Source organism: Egretta garzetta, unplaced genomic scaffold, assembly GCF_000687185.1.
Source record: "Egretta garzetta isolate BGI_Z169 unplaced genomic scaffold, ASM68718v1 scaffold219, whole genome shotgun sequence".
NCBI lineage: Eukaryota > Metazoa > Chordata > Aves > Pelecaniformes > Ardeidae > Egretta > Egretta garzetta.
Genome location: NW_009260671.1, coordinates 353,688 through 370,735, shown reverse-complemented (window position 1 = coordinate 370,735; position 17,048 = coordinate 353,688). Strand labels below are relative to the sequence as shown.

The 17,048-nt window shown below is 47.5% G+C and overlaps 1 protein-coding gene across 1 annotated transcript in view; it reads right to left on the bottom strand.

Annotated features, from left to right (window-relative positions):
* The window catches only part of CFAP65 (cilia and flagella associated protein 65), a 32,867-nt gene extending 16,293 nt beyond the window's left edge, over positions 1 to 16,574 (bottom strand). The window contains 17 exon segments of the mRNA XM_035901107.1: positions 2 to 59; positions 943 to 1,071; positions 2,350 to 2,515; positions 3,491 to 3,643; positions 4,298 to 4,522; positions 4,944 to 5,189; positions 6,094 to 6,231; positions 7,235 to 7,597; positions 8,030 to 8,230; positions 8,738 to 9,003; positions 9,348 to 9,570; positions 10,682 to 10,827; positions 12,038 to 12,237; positions 13,671 to 13,837; positions 15,261 to 15,363; positions 16,045 to 16,199; positions 16,500 to 16,574. Coding sequence (XP_035757000.1) covers positions 2 to 59; positions 943 to 1,071; positions 2,350 to 2,515; positions 3,491 to 3,643; positions 4,298 to 4,522; positions 4,944 to 5,189; positions 6,094 to 6,231; positions 7,235 to 7,597; positions 8,030 to 8,230; positions 8,738 to 9,003; positions 9,348 to 9,570; positions 10,682 to 10,827; positions 12,038 to 12,237; positions 13,671 to 13,837; positions 15,261 to 15,363; positions 16,045 to 16,199; positions 16,500 to 16,574 — 3,014 coding nt within the window.
* Between the last annotated feature and the right edge of the window lie 474 nt (positions 16,575 to 17,048).

The following is a 17,048-nucleotide window of genomic DNA, read 5'->3' as shown; positions in this document are numbered from 1 at the left end:
TGTTGCTACGATGCAGCAGAGGGGCTGCTGCTCCTCTTTTGTGTTCAGATGATCTGTAGCTTGGGAGAGAAAGAAACACCAAAAAGTAGTGATGCACCATCAGGGGACAGCTGTTCGGTACACCAAAAGGGAGAGAGGCCCTACCCAGACCAAAGAAAGAACAAACAGGACTTGCACACAATCTTTTCTTTGGCAGCTTCTGAAAACTTGTAAACCACTGACTTCTAAATGCAGAAACCAAGGTACAACTAGAAGTCACCAAAAGGCTGTGAATGTCATGCTTTTAAGCAGTGTATTTACAGTTTAGTTCTGCACTATGTGAAACCCCCCTTTTTTGATTTAAGCCTCCAGCCTAGTCATTTTATGAAGTGCCCCTTGTTTTCACACTAAAAAAATCATGAACAGTTGTTTATATCTTGTCTTCTCCACACCATTCAAGTGGCATTGCCATTCGCCACTTTCCAAGTTGGAAAATCCTTGTCTAACTAGTCTCCTCTCATACAAACACTGTTCCCCACCTCTGAACATCCCTGTTGCCCTTCTCCATGCCTTTTCTAGTTCAATTGCATTCTTTCTCATACAGGGACCAATCCAGATCTGCAAAAAGCACCCCAGCTGCATAGGACTGGTTGCATGAAGCTCTCAGAACATGTTTCAGGACACATCATGAAAGCCCGCAGTCATGCAGAGGAGCAGGGAATCTTGTGACCACAGCAGCAGGAAACTTGGAGCTCTCACTGTCTGTGTGTTATGGCTCAATCATATCTAGCCCCAAAAGGGGCAACAAACAGGGGACAGCACATAGGACCTGGCTCTGGTGAATTGCTCAGCAAAGAGATTTCTTCAGGCAGGACTCATACACTGGGAACTCTGCAGCTGAACCTGTTATAGCAGTCTACTTGGTTAGGAGTGAATGATTTTCCCAAAATACCCCTCTCTCACCTGTGGGGGTGCAAATAGCATATTTGATTGACCAGGTGTAATGCAGGCGACGGGCTGGCCTGACTGTTAGTCGGACAAAAGCTTTTGACCTTGCGGGGATTGTCCCTCTGGACTGTTCCAGCTCTAGAGCTGTAGGAGAAAAGAGATGGTATGAGCTCTTTGGCATGACTGCTCTCTCTCACACCACATGTGTGTTCAGCAAGCAGCTCCCCAAGCCTACCTACATTCAAGCCACTGCCCTCCTGTGCCTAATTGTTAGGACCAGCTCCAGGTGTTGAAGTTGGGATTCCCAGACTGCAACTGTAGGCAGCTCATTGGGAGTACCCAGCAAGACCAGAGTTTGGCCAGCAAAGAACAGGGAGCTTCCTCAGAGGAGGTCCTCCAGAAAGGCAGCTAAGGGTTGCAACCCACTGTTTTTCCTGCAAAGTTCCTTTGTTTAACTCCCTTCTCTGCTGAGAAATTGCATCTTATTTCAAGGTCCAAATTGGTCTAACTTCAATTGTTGGGCTCTGGGTTATGCTTTTTCCAGCAAGATAGAAGAGTCACCCATAGCAAATCCCTAAGCAAAGGAGCAGATACTTCTCTGTCGTTGAGGATCTCTTCCTTCCTACATAAGATGATGTAAATTACACTCACACAGGGTGATTGTGCACACAGCCTGCCGGCATTGTTTCAGCAACTGCCCTCTGCACCCCTGTGCACCTCCACGCAAAAGCACCTTCACATCCTTTGCAAAGTGCAAGCACCAACACGGGATTGTAACTGCCATTTTACCAGTGATGTGCTTGGTGGGATAACTCCGTCTGACTTCTGGCTATCTTATTGCTACATCCCAGGGTCTGGGTAGCCCCTTTACCACTGGATTATGAGGGAAGCTCATGCAGTTGAAATTCTCTCTGAAGAGACTCTCTTATTTTGTTCTACTTAATTATATGTGCTTCAAGATGGATCTTTGAAGTATAACAGTCTCCTAGCACATGAAAATAATTTTCTCCTGCCCTTACTAAATGTAAAAAAAGCCTTTCTGCTTTGATTTTGCCCAAATTTATACACATGCATGCAAAAAATAAACTTCGAGCAAAAGAATAGCACAGGTATTTCTGATTAAGTGATGGGAACAGGAAGCTACTTATGTTTCCAGGTAAGGATTTTGCAAAGTTAACATGATAATGAAATGTGACTTGCACAGCACAAATCAAGCTGCTTTGCTGTACCCACACGCGGAGATTGTGTCACATTTCAAGAATACTTTTATCGTACAAAACATGGGTACCTCAGGGCACTTAAGAGAATCAATGCAGTCTAGCCAGCAAGCAGCCCAACCTCTGTGTTCATGCTAGAACATTTTTGCAGAAAAGAAGAGAAGACAAAGGCCCCATCCCGTGCTAATTTCCTTACAGTACCCACCCAGTGGATCGCTGTGGACCTCCTCAGGCTCACAAGGCCCGGTGATCAATTGTTCCACGCTGAGGATGTACTTCAAAGAACAGATCCCATCATTTAGTAGTACAATGCTGCAGCTTTGTGGGTCACCAACCAGAACATTTCCAAGGTCTAGGTGTTCATTTTGTGCCTGGAATTCAAATCCGCCATGCAAAGGACAGTTACATGCCAAGTGTAGCAGTCAAGTGTAGCCACCACTTATCTCTCCACAAGCTGATCCCTTGGCATGCACAGTGCAGTGCGAAGGGCTCCCTACTTTGTATAGGACCTGGCATGTCCTGGAAGATGTTCTAACAGGGCTGAAAGGGGCTCAATCTGTCCTCCAAATGCTTTCTCCTGCCATTATTTAGGCTGCTTGTTGGGTAAGATGCAGCACATTTAGGGGTCTGAGGTCACTAACTGGCCAGCTGCGCTTGTCACAAGGGCTGAGCTCTGTCTGCCGATCCTTCCATGACTGCATTAAGGGTTCCCCTCTCTTTTGGCTAGTCGACCACTCACATGCAATTTATAGTGACTAAATACCTCTGAGACCTTTCTACCCATCCATCCAACATGATTGACAATTACTTACAAAATAATATTTTATTAGCTCTGATTCCTTAAGAAACCTGCCTGAAAATGAAGGTGTCTGCACAGATCTGCAGATAATAGGAGGAAACCTACATTGTGGCCACACGACTTTAACAGTCAGGTCCACTACGGTTAGAAATTGGACTGACAGCAGAATAAATGGAGAAGGAGAGCAGGCAGAAGGAGAGCAGGCAGAAGGAGAGCAGGCAGAAGGAGAGCAGGCAGAAGGAGAGGAGAGAGCTGGAAGTTCCAAGGAGCCAAATTGTTTGCTCAGTTCAGTCTGGAACAGAGGATTTGAGAGTGATCTCAGAAGATTCAAGAAGGTCACATTTGAACTGGCAGGACATTCACATCATGCTGTTGCCATTAGGCTGCCAGAATCATCTCTGTCATCTCCACTGAAAGCAATGTCTGGGAATTTTGCTGTAAATCCTTATTGGTTGTCTCCAGCACAGATTGTGCAAAAAGGGAAAGCCCAAGACTCCCATGCCACCCTAGTACCCCTCCTGCTACTCCGTGGGCCCCAGTTCCTTACCCTGATGGTGCCCAGCACCCCCTCTCCAACAATTCGTAAGGCATAACAGACACTTTTGGGAGACACAGGGTCTGAGCTTTTCCTCCTCACAAACACCGTAGCTCGCAGCAGATACTTGGTCTCCTTGTCAGGAGTAAAAGTCCACGCCTGAGCCTGAAATCACAAGAGGGAAGGAGAGCACTCACAAGAGCTCCAGATCAGAGCCAAGCCTATACCCCACAATGGCTGCATTCAATGCGCAGCCCCTTCCTCCATTACAGCTAACCTAGTCCACTCCAGAGAACTCTGGAGACACTCTTACTTCAATCCTCCACCATCTCTGCCTGTATCAAAGGTTCATATTGGGAATGCACATTCCAATATTCAAAGACAGGCTGTAGAGATATGCTAGTCCTCACTACTCTCAAAAAGCACTCAGGGAATTCAGAAGTTGTTTAGAACCTGAATTTACAGATGGGAGAACAGAAGAACATCATAAACTCTCTCATGCTCTTATTTGTCCTCTGTCTATTACCATCTCCCGGTGCACAACAAAATTGCTGCTCTGTGAATGCCTATTCCCATGCAGGGTATCATTATCTAGCACAGGTTTAAGAACTATTTGGTCCTGTAGTCAAGGAGCATCCACGTGATGAGAACCAGCATGACTGCAGATTCTGGCTAGTGACCCAAGCCAAGACACTGACTGGTATTCTCCAACTTTGGCATTAATGACCAAGTGATTGGCACCCCTCACATTTCTGCTCTAAACGCTCCACAGCTGTATTGTAGAGAGCAAAATACAACTTGGGTAGAACTTGAACTTACCATGGCTTCACAGGGCTGGAGGATCCCTGCAGTAGGGCTGACAGACAGGATCTTGCTGTCAGACTGATGGATCTTCCATGTGAAAACCATGGGTAGCCTTGTGCAGTTTTTTATGGTATACAGTCGTGTAGATGAGGTCCCTATATAGACAGGCTTGAAGTATAGATTTCCATCACCTTCTAAGAGCAAAAGAAGGGACTCCCCACAACTCTGGAGAGCAATCTCCTGTGGAATTAAGGGAAAAGAAACAGACATCAGCTAGAAGCCTTAGCTACCTCTGGAGGGACCTTGCAAAGATGTTGCTCCTTCTAAGAGGGAAGCAAGAAAAAACTGGGTCTGAAGGAAGAGAGGGAAGGACTTTGGGTTGTGCTGTCAAGGAGGGCCCTAAGCATAGTATAGTGCATTCCAGGAGATGGAAACACGAGGGAACAAGGGGTACAGGACGTCTGGTACCACAAGCACCTTCTATCTACAATGTTGACCCCACCTTAAATATTGAAAATGTTATTTCATTCCTATCTCCAAAGGGAAAAATCCAGACTAACCATTAGGAGATATAACAGGGGTCACAGTGCAACTCACTGTGAAAAGGGAAGACAACGAGGGAAAAAATGTTTCTCACCATTTTCTGCTTCCCTCTCCCTACCTTGGTGTATCCAGGACAAGAGTTCAGCTGCAAAGGCAGGACATGCTGCTGTGAGACTGTGTTAACTGGGTGAGTGGAGAGAAAGAAAATCTGGTGGCCCCCTGGAATGATGTGTCCTGAGTGGGGCTTGAGCAAAATAGAGGGACAAGCAGCTTGGTTCACACTGAAGGTTATCAGCGAAGTGCCCGTATTCAAAAGCAGCATACTGCAGCAGGTATCAGTGTTAGGAGCCACAGGAGGAAAAGTCTGGTGGAGAGAAGCAAGAAGGGCTGTTTGCACTGGGTTTAAAAAAACAGCTTAAAGAAAAAGCTTTCACTATGTTGAATTCCAGGTTCCAATAAGCACTATCCTGAATCTGTGGAAAACTTCATAACTGCTTCTCTTCAAGGAAAGAAAGGAAATCACTCAAGGGTTTACAAATTATGGTCTTTTCCCTTCCCACAGTGGCCTTCATCTTTCATAGTCTCATGGGACCAATGAAGCTACTTTACTTATGCAATGCTTTCTTTTCATCCAAGAAGCAAGCTGCTTGCTGGGGCCTGCAGTGTCTGCATGGATAGTGACCTCCTGGATTAAGAATTCCAGCAGGCTGGAATTTGCTCCAGCTCATGCATATGAGATTCAGGCTGTGTGTCCTGAACTAGCTGAGGAGATTTTCTAAGAGGTTCTCAAGACTATTCATACTTCCTAGGGTCAGATCTCACTATACCCCACACAAACAACAATTTGTCCTACAGAAACAGCAGGAAGAGTCAGGGAAACTTCCGCTATACTTTGCAACCACTTATCTTCAATAAGTGCGGATTCTGCGTGCTGCCCTCCATATGCCTAAGTGCACTCAGTGTCTGAGGCTCCTGGGAGAGGACTAAGCATCCTTGTCAGTGCCTATGTCCACTTAAAGAGAAAGGAAGGAGATCCCAACAGCTTTCCTCTCTGACCTTATGAGATACTCAATGCAACCTGACACACTGAAGGCTGGGAAGCTAATGCGGGAGAAAGAGCATCCTACCTCTGTACCAAAGCAGGAGTCTCCACACCATCAGAAACCACTCAGCCACATCTCAGGATGGTGCAATGGAGACAAGGTAAAGACTTCAGAGATAAACACTGAATGTCTCTGCAAAGATCCAAACGTCAACTAGTTACACACCTTGGGGACATCCAGGATGTACTGTGGGATGAAGTGCTCCCGTTCTGCTTCATACGTGTGTGCTCTCAGCCTGACAGTCAGGCACCAGGATGGACAGATGGTGGCATCCTCCTCAATGTTGCTGTAGTGTCTCAGCACCTACAGGCATGCAAGGGACAGAACAGAGTGTATGTGGTAAGGGAGTGTGGCAAGGCGCCCTCAAGTGCATGTACCATCACAAGCAGCAGTTTGTTTCAATAACATCCCTTGGGCTGAGGAATTGACTTTTTCAGGGAAGAAGGACTGACTGGTGCTGGATGAGGAACATGAGTGCTGCTTTCCAAAATAGCTACATTTCAGACCCAAAAGACCACTGAGTGACTTATAAGTAGAAGGACCTATCCAAGCTATTCTGTGATACTGCAAGGAAGGAGCGTCTACAGGCACTCTAGTGCAGTTTGAGATACTTGCAGATGCTAAAGTTAGCACTTAACGGTGAGTCACTGAAAATAATCATCTATCCTTTACATGAGCCTAAGAAACTCATGACTCTAAGGTTATTCCCAGGTATCCTCCACACTGGCTTAGAAGGGAAAAAAACCCCAAACCACAAGAGGGGTAATTAACAATGTAATGAAGATCTCTCTCACCTACCAGGAAGCTTCTGGGTGCTAAAACTCCTGCCTTGTGTGATTCAAATTCCACATCACACGGGAGGAGAGGCTGCAGTGATGTACAGTGCCCTCAGCAGCTTTACATGTGGAGGGCCAGATACAAAACCCAAGTTACTGCCCATCACCCAGGCCACAACAACCATCCTTGTGCAGGCTCCTGTCTATGCTAATAGTGCAGTAGTTCACAGCAATACCTCCTTCAGTGAGGTGCACGTTACTTCATGTTCACTTGTGATAAGAGCAAGTGTACTGTCTATACACATGAGCTGTGGCTTGCTTTGCTGATTTATCTTTGCCAGGACACAGGTGAAGGAGAAATTTTAAGCCACCAGTGTATCAAAACAGTGGACAAAGGACTTAGTAAAGATGCCAGTTTGCCAAACTGAAAAGAAAAGGTTCCATTTGAATTTTAACTCCCCCAGAAGCCTTTAGCCTGTAGTCTCTTGCCAGGCCCTCTCTGGAAATTGGCCTTAGTAATTCCTACTAACCTTGTAGAAGGCAAAACCTTCCAGCTCCGCTGCATAGAGACTGTTGAGCTGAGTGGGATGGAAAAGGACACGGAAGGCTGAAGACTTCAAAGGTGGGATGTCACAGGTTTCGGGGCTCACTTGGAAGGCACTGCCATGACTTGGAGTCCAGGCAACAGTAATCTTCCCTTTGGTGTGGTTGGTCACACAGAGAGGAAGCGGTTCTACCTTGTGGAGTGGCACACAGCAACCAAAATCATATTCCCTGGGGCTGACACTAACATGAGGTGGAAACAAGGCCAGGTCGCTGCTTACACCATCATGGAAGTATTCAGTCATGGAGTTGGCTTCAAAGTATTCCTTGGGAGGCTTGTCCTGAGGGATCTACAGGACGGAGACATCTCAGTGTGAGCAGGGGAAGTGTGCCTGTGGGAGACACCAGGCACTACAGTCCTGACTGCTTCACAAGCTAGAGGACATGCAAGATGCAATTCAGTAACAGTTCCCAGGACAACTCAAAGCCTAGGCTTCAAGGAGGCTCCTGTTTGTAAGTGAGTCTTCAATCTGAAGCTACATGAAGCAAAGGAAGACCCTGCGATTGAGTTAAAGCCAGAAAGTGGCGTAGTGTCTGAGCTTGGGTAAGACCCAACTGACACAGATAATGTTGATGCGTGCTGGGAACATTAACAGCAGAGATACTAAAGCAGTCAGTCTTCTGCAAGCCTTTCTAGATCTGTCTGGCCTGTGCAACAGAAGCCCAACATCTGCAGAAAACAGCACGGGAGTATCTTAGATTCCAGGGAGGGCAGCTCATACCTCAGGGGGCAGCATGAGAGCTCCCTTTTCATCCATCTGCAACTTCCCATCCTTCAGCATCACACTCAGGATATCAGGGGGATAGAAGGTCAGTCCCCTCACCATGTTGGTTCGGTACCAGGAGAGGTGTCTTGCCTGAAGGATGGCTGGCTTAGCTGTGTCTGAATGGCAGGTACCAAAAAAGTCCACGTACATGGGTTCCTGGGAAAACACCAGAAAGGATCATAAGAAATAAATTGTCCATCTGATTGCTTTGAGAGTTACACCATCCTAGTACCTCACTTCCAAAACCATGCCTGGGAAAGGCTTAGCATCTGCAGTGTTAGACCACCATTTACTTCATGTCTCGACGTGGCCCAAGAACTTTATTGAAACTGAAGTGAAAGTTGAAGGCACTCAGTGCACAGCTGTGCAGCTAAATTTAACTCAGAGACCTAAATGGACAGGAGCCACAAAGGATGCACCTCACCCCACCTGTAGGCATTACTGACTGTCTGTCTGCATCAGCCCTCTGCTGCCAATAGGAACCTACACCATGGGGAATCTGCTCAGCAAGAGTGCAGGACAGGTATCAGTGGAAAGAGATTTCCAGTGGGGCAGTGGGAAGAGATTTCCAGTGGGGCAGTGGGAGAGGCCAGCCCTGGTGGGTTACACTGGAAGAGCCCTTTGAGCTATCACAATGGTAAAACCACCCTTTGCCTCTCATACCTGATGGTGGACAAGGCACACCACTCTGCGGTGATAGCTGATAGGGTGAGTAGGTCGAAAGGTCACCTTCAGCACTAGTGTTGTTGTGCCCTCCAAGACTCCACAGGGGCGATCCAAGGAGAAGACACTCCCTCTGCCATCTATATCAAACTGGTAATAGGCCGGGACATCTGAGGTGTTGCTGATTTTCAGGATCTGCATCAAACTTTCCCCAAGATTGACCCAGCTGAAGTCCACAGAATATTGGTGCAGGGACACCAAAGGACCTAGCACAACAACATGCAAGACAGATCCCGGACCTGTCATAGCTGTTTCTGTCAACATGTCGCAAGCCATTGCTGCACTTACTGATCTTCCCAAACCAGAATCACCTCATCAGCAAACCCACCATTCCCAGCAAACAGCTGGACATTCACTTCCAACAGTCTCACAACTGTCTCAAGCAAGTAAAAAGCCCAAATGGTACACAAGGGACAGCCTGAATCCCAGCAGAAGGTAAGTATATGACTGAGGGCTGTGACAGTCCCTAGTCCTTCCTGAAGCACTTGCCCTTGCCCTGTAGTGCTAAGAAGAAGACAGGGAGAAACAGGGAAGGCTTTCACTCTGGTACCTTTACATGAGCCAACCACTTTCAGGACAGTCTGCAGGAGGCATCCAGCAGATGTGATAGTGAAATAGTCAGTACTGTGTGCTCCTACTGTCTGCGGCTGAAATCGTATGCACAAGACCAGCTTCCCTTTGGCAGGCACAACACCATGGGACACATCACAGGAGAAAACATGATCTTGAAGCAGAGGGTCTTTTGCTCTTTCTATCCTACATGGTGCATCTACCTGTAAGCAGAAAAGAAACAGGTTAACAAAGGAGCCAACAGGAGCCAGAAAGGCTCTGAATGCAGAACACTGATCAGTGAAGAACTGCACTTTTCAGCAGAGCTGAACACCACTGAGAACACCAAGGCTACTGCAGCCCAGCACAGAAATGCTGTGCAAATGTCTGCAACCCTGTGCTGCTGGAGCACTGCCGGCAGCAAGCTCCCACCATACGCTCAGAAGTCAGTCAGCTGCAGCAAAACGTCCTGGTGGTCTCTGGGGTTGGTGAATCCCTCCTGGTAGGGGGAGGATGGCTCAAGGTGTCCCCAAGGGCCAAAGTAGCCTAAGTGACTCCTGTGACCAGGAGGACAGGCAGGCAGATAACTTATTTATCTCCATCCACAGTCCCACCTTGTCTGGGGATTTTCTTGTCACAAAACCCGACTGACACTCTGCACCTTCCTCAAAGCCCTTAAAGAAGGTCCTAATCCTTGCCTGGGGATGCTGAGCACCACTGTAGTGTGAATATTAAGAGTACAACAACTGAGTATGTCTTTGTCACTCTCAAGTTGCAGAGCCTGCAGAAAAGCCAGCACCGCTGTCATCCATGCCAGAAGTCTCTGATTGCATCCAGCTTCAAATGGGGCTCTGATGGGCTGAGCTGGCAAAGAGAACAAGGTGCTCAAATGCAGCCCACTTGACTCTCAGAGCAATTCAGCAGGTTGCAGTCCACTGAGAAGCAGTGCAACAGAAGATCCATCAACTGCCTGGGATACATGCACACCAATTTGAGACTGCCACAGCTGCCATGCAGGACAGATGGGCTTGTCCAGTGTGAGCAGGAGAGCTGCAGGATGTGGAGGACAAGAGTGGCTGCCTGATCTGAACCAAGCACAGTGGGAAGCAGGCAGGAACTGCCATACCATGCCACAAATGGATAAGTTTCTAGCACTGTAGCTGGAAGGCAAGGGTGAATGATCTGGCTGGTAGGGGAAGGCTCATCATCTGTTTTATCTGCACTCCTGCTTGGGTTATTTTCACAGCATTAGGGGAGATACTCAAGACCACATAGCCCAGGGAAACACGCCAGCATGCCAACTTCTCCCAAGAAGCAGTCTCTCTCTCCACATACCATGGACATGTTGAAGATTTCTACACATTTCTCCACTGTTGTCCCCACTGGCACTGATCCAAAGCACAGCACATCCTGAAACTCCCCAGGCTGTACACCTTCATACTCTTCCTTTGTCACACTCACCCGCAGGTAGGGGTATTTGGCTGTTAAAAGGAATTGTACACTGGGTTAAGAGAGAGAGGTGGAATCTCCATCTTTGGATATTCAACACTCAGCTGGACAAGCCTCTGAACAACCTCAAGGTAACCCTGACATGGGATCTACCTTCAAAGTTGGCCCTGCTTTGAACCAAATAAGCTCCCTTCCAGCCCTAATTTAATAAACTCAGAGTCACATCTCTTGTTTGTCAATGGCAATTTAAGGCACTTAAGGCAAGGACTTGCTAATGAAACCATTGCTTATCCTAGCTTGCATCCAGAAAGCTTTAGAAATTTCCCTCTGGCTCTCTGTCTACCATGGACAGATAGGAGAGACCAAGTGCAGACAAGACCAGCGGTTTCTGGAGGTTTTTTCATTATGCCAATGAACTCATCTCATTTCTTCCCCTTTGTCAGCTTAAGCAGGCTCCAGAAATGCTAGTTTGGCAAAACTATGCCACAGGGCATGTTGGACCCTACCATCTCCTCAGATCACACTTCCAAACTGACAATAGTATATTAGAGAATTTCACAGGCCACTTTCAAACCACGGGCTTCACTTAGAATCATAGAATCATAGAATCGCTTTGGTTGGAAAACACCTTTAAGATCATCGAGTCCAACCTTTAACCTGACCCTGCCATCCCACCACTAAACCATGTCCCTAAGCACCTCATCTATCCTTCTTTTAAATACCTCCAAGGATGGGTACTCTACCACCTCCCTGGGCAGCCCATTCCAGAGCCTGACAACCCTTTCAGTGAAGAAGTTTTTCCTAATATCTAACCTAAACCTGCCCTGGCGCAGCTTCAAACCATTCCCCCTTGACCTATCATCTGTTACCAGGGAGAAGAGGCCGACCCCTTCCTCACTACAGCCTCCTTTCAGGTAGCTGTAGAGGGCGATCAGGTCTCCCCTCAACCTCCTCTTCTCCAGACTAAACAACCCCAGTTCCCTCAGCCGTTCCTCATATGACTTGTGCTCCAGACCCCTCACCAGCTTGGTTGCTCTCCTCTGGACATGCTCCAGCAATGCAACATCCTTCTTGTAGTGAGGGGCCCAAAACTGAACACAGTATTCAAGGTGCGGCCTCACCAGCACCGAGTACAGGGGCACGATGACTTGCTCATCAGTGGCTTGAGCCAACTGTGGAATGCTATTCCACAGCTAGGGACACTACACATTTCTTTCAATGTTAAATGTAAGACAGACTCACCCAGGGCTTTTAGCTGGATAGTCCTCTTTTGTTTCTCTTCACCTCCAAACCAGCATGTTGCTGCCACATCATACACAGCAGCCACTTTGGGTTGGAAGACCACCTTGACATTGCACTCAGCACCTGGGTTCAGCATGCCGCAGTCAGGAATCATGTAGAAAGGGCTTGGCATCTCCCAGGCAAACACAGTAACAAGATCACTGGGAAGTGGAGATACATTTTAAGGAGATGAATGGATTCTTTGCTGCCCGTGGGATCACGCATAGGATGGACCTTTCCCAATGGGTTATTCAGTTAGGATGTGAAGCAACCAATGTCAAATGGCAGAATCCCTAATGCATCTGGCCAAATATGCTATGCTGGGAAGAAATTTGTCTCTAGTCTCTGCAAACACTCTGTTCACACTTTAATGAATCTTAGCTATTACATCTAAGAACTTTATTAATGGCCATAAAATTTCTCAGCTTCATCATGTGACAGCAACCAAGTCAGCTCCAGAATGAAGTATTTGCTTTTCCTGTATCTAAATTTGCTGCTACTTAATTCCAAATGAATATTTGTTCTTCTGTTATATGCCCAGGTGAGAAGAGAGGACTGAACTGTTTTCTAACACCTCATTCAACTCTCCAGAACTCCCTCTGCTTGTTTGATTTGTGCAAAGAACTTGACATACCATCAGCTTTCAATAGTTTATTGACTCCAAGCTGTATGTTACTTATCATCCATATCGTCCACCAACCTGGGCCCTTCAGTCAGCACAAATGATTTTTCTAAGGGAAGAATGAATCACTTGAAGTGGTTTCTGGCTGATACCTTGCTCTGCTTAAGGTACGTATGCCCTCTGTCTTTTCCACCCTCCTACTGTGTCAGCTGACTGCTTTGGGGAGCACAGGCCATTTTCCAACTAGTAAAGGTTATTTTGTCCTCACTGTAAATGGTTGAAAGTATACCTCCATCCTACCTAGGAACTTCTTTACTGCTTTTCTTTCTACAATACTGACTGAATGGCTGTCTTTCCCTTATTAAAATAAGACAGTCCTTGGTAACTGGGAGCGTAATTTGTTCCTAAATGATGAGTCCAAGCCACAGAATACTGCTGCTGCTTTGGGCAGCTCCGTGAACCTAAAAGCAGGCACTGGAGAGACTCTCCAACTTCTGTATTGCCTGCTTCCAAATCAAAGAGGTCAGCTCAAGCACCAGCAACTCCACTGCCATCCCTACAGCATTCCTGTGCTGAAGGAAGAGAGATCAAGTCACAGAAAGACTAAAAGGTTTCCATCTCTCCTGCCCAGACTAGGCAGGCTGCCTTTGATTAGCTAGAAGCCCAAGCCTCTCCTGTAGCTGTGGGATCTTCTCAGTGGGACACCATGCTGCTCCCCAACTACTGTTCTCAGTTATGTGCTGGAAACAAATGTGAGGTGCCAAAGCGTGCCCACAGCAAGATCTGATCTGTACTATCTTTTCTGCTGCCTTTTCTGCTGTGACCGCAGAGGAGGCAGAGGTCTGCTGCTTGTTAGGGCAGCCAGCAGATCCAATAACAACTGAAATTATTTGCATTCATTGAAGAGTCCAAGAAGGTGGCAAAATATCTGTCAAAACAGAAAGAGAGTCTGCCCAGCCACATCTCACTCACCCAACATTGCGCACAGGGAATGTTGTCTCCGTGACATTGTGGACAGCACAGATGGGCAACTGGACAGCAGCTGGGAAGGACAGACAGGGGCGTGGAAGTGTAGCATGTAGGGTGACAGAGAACTCGCCCTCAGCCTTCTTAAAACAGATGCTATCTTCATACTCCCTCTGCACAGAAAAGCAGGGGAAGACAGCAGTTAGGTAGGCTCCATCTTGCAGGTACTGCAGTTCCATCCATGAACACCCATCACCTTCACCTCTGTGAGAGCTGGAAAAAGACATCAGTAACAGAACGACCAAGGGAGGCCTTCTGTGCAGGACAGAGAGCATATGAACCACTCAGAAAAGGCAGGCAGTGAGTAAGGTACTCGGGCATACACTTTATCAGGGAACACACAAACACCCTCAGAAAGAGCAGTTGAAGGCACCGTTTGTTTCACCTGATTTGTTTTGATGCAGATGGATTTCTTTCAGTGTTTTCAAGATCTCAATTCAGCTTAAATGAAGCATGTACAACCTCTCCTTGAGCTCAGAAATACTAGTCTTTGATTAAGTGCTTTGTCAGCTAGAGGCCTAAGCAGATAACACACAACTTAAAGATGCAGCGTTGACAGCGCTGTGTATAAATAGCCCCAGGAAATCTGCTAACCAGCTAAGACAGAAAGAATTGCAAGACACAGGCCTTCCATGTTCCTCAACTGTCACCTCTCCTGAGTACCACTTATACAATAAGGAGAGACCTTGGGCACTGCAGCACACGCAGTCCTCGCTCTTTCTAAGGAAATGGGCCTCCTAATCTAGCGATTGATATGGTGCAGACAAACCATTCACTGAAAATGGAGCAAGGCCAGCAGCTTATTTCATAAACAGAACACTGAACAGTCATCAGAAAACCATGATACTAAGAGAGCAGGGTACGGGGAGTATGCCTAATGATCACGCTCTATGGCTAGGACCGAGATGCACATCAAAGACTTATAGCTGTGGACAAGAGCCAGAGATCAACACTCAGTTCCAAGACAGACACAAGGAACAAGCAGAAAATCTAGAAAAGGGGCTGGGCAAAAAGAATCATTGCTGTTAAAAACAAAGCTTAAAGAAACCCACCCCATCCAAAAGAAGGGAGGCCCCTGACATATCCCTTGCAGAAAAATCAGCAAGCCCTTCAGCATACAGGCTTCAGGATCTCTGTTAAGAAAGGAGGGAGTGAGCCCCTCAAACCCAAAATTCTGCACTAAAACCACCCAGCTGAGGTTCCCTGAGATCAAACCAGGTGTGGACAGTTCAAGCACTTTATTTTACTGATTTCATGGCCGCAGCACATGAAAAACTGAGAATACTTTTTGTGACGATCCCCTCCATAACTACTGGCAAAGTCTGCAGAGAAATCAGGGGCTAGGGCTCCCTCGGGTGATGAAGATGTGGGGAGAGCAGGAAGGCCACGCTGCCCAGTCCTTCTATGCTAGGACCTTCCCTAAGGACCAATTCATTCAAGTGAAAACAAATCAGAAAGGACAAGAGAGGCAGAGGCCCACTGCCCCCCTGGAAGCCAGCCTGAGCACTGAGAGCAATTTTGATGGTGCCACTTTACCTTTTCAGTGGGACGGAAAACGATGGGCAGAGTTAAGGACATACCAGGGCTCAGAATGATCGGCTGTGGAAAAACAGTGAAGAAGAATCGCGTGGAAGGACATCTAGATAACGAAATCAAAACAAGAGATTTTGTCTGAGGGCATACAGCTGTTGTTAGGTTAGCAGAAAAAAGAATCAAAACCTCTAGACCCCATAATTAGAAGCACTTTACACACCTGACCCCAAGGGTACCTCAGTAGCAAATCAACAGAAATGGGCAGAACCCAGGCATCCTTAAAACCCATTCCCAGCTCTAAGTACCTACCCCTTCCTTGAACAGTATTTTACATTCCCAGGCCATGCAGCATGAGCAAAACACAGTGGGCAGAAATATTTGACTTTCAGAGCAGGGAGGGTCACAGGCAGTGCTGGAGTGGCTCGACATCCAGTGGGACTCCCAGGAGCAATAGTTTTAGGCCACACTAGTGACTGGCTGGCATACATCCACAATTCAAATCTCACTAGACTGGAAATGCCTCACAGACAGAAGTATCAGCAAAACAGAATTTTTAAAAAAGGCATTTCATTTAAAAGACTCCTGCCAGGAACAAGGGCTGTGCTTCTGAATTAGCAGGTTTCTGTCCTGCTACTTAAGTGTACATATGCTGTCTCCAGCACATAGCCCAAGGGGAAACAGGGCAGGTGAATCCAAGCAACAGTGCTAATGTGACTGATACAGCAGCAGGGATGAAGATGCAGTGAGAGTGTGATGAGTACAAAGGAGAAAGAAAATTCCCACGCACCTGTAGCTCAGCTTCTGGGTTTTCTCATGAACATTTTTCAAGATCAGGTGTTTAATCATCTGTTTTCCGAGTTCCCATCCATGCCACCTGAGTGTTTCAGCCACCTCAATGCCCCAGAATATGCCTTTCTTCTTCTTTGTCTTTCTTGCAGACAGCTTAGGAAGTTGCAACGGGGACATTAGCACTTTGGGAGGGAGGGGAAAGCACTCAAACAGCTGTTTCTCTACGCTAAAAGTCTCTTGATTCTGGCAAAAGGACGGGAGGAGCCACCCTGCGGCAAAGCTCCAGGTGTCCAGAGGGGACACCTCCTGGCCACAGCCCAAACAACAAGTACTAAAGGATATCATGAACGAGGGAAGCAAAGGCTAAAGGGTTTTTTGGTTTTTTTTTTCTTCTCTCCCTGCCCTGCCAGTAAATCCACCCATGACAACGGCACCCTTTGCTCCACCACTCACCTTCCTGACACAGCCACAGCACAGCTTCCGAAAAGAGTCAGGATTTTGGGGCTCACCATGCACTTGAGCAAGCATCTGAAAAACAAAGAGGAAAAAGTCCTCACACACACTGCTCCTGCATCCAGACAGTCTTTGCTGCTAAGACCTGGGATCCAACAACCCCTCCTTGGGCCCAGGGCAGCACGCTTCCCTGCAGGGGCTGCAGTGTCCCCGGTAGCATCCCCATTTTCCCAGCTGAGCCCAGCCCTTGCTGCCCCCAGGCTGCCGCAGCCCTGCAGTCCCCTCACACAGACCGTGACTCCCACCTCACTCACAGCTCAGTCCCTGTGGCAGGGCTCTCCTTGGGCCTTTGTAGCATAGCACAGCCCTGACCAGCCCACCATAGCCCCGCAAGGCCCAGTATAGCAAAGCCCTGCCCTGCAACCTTGCTTCCCCCCCCTAAAACCCTATAGGGAACACTGTGGCACAGCCCTGTTCCCTACAGCAAGAGCCTGCCCAGTCCCTTGTAACCCTGCCTGGCCCCCGGAGCAGAGCCTGGGGCCAGTGCCG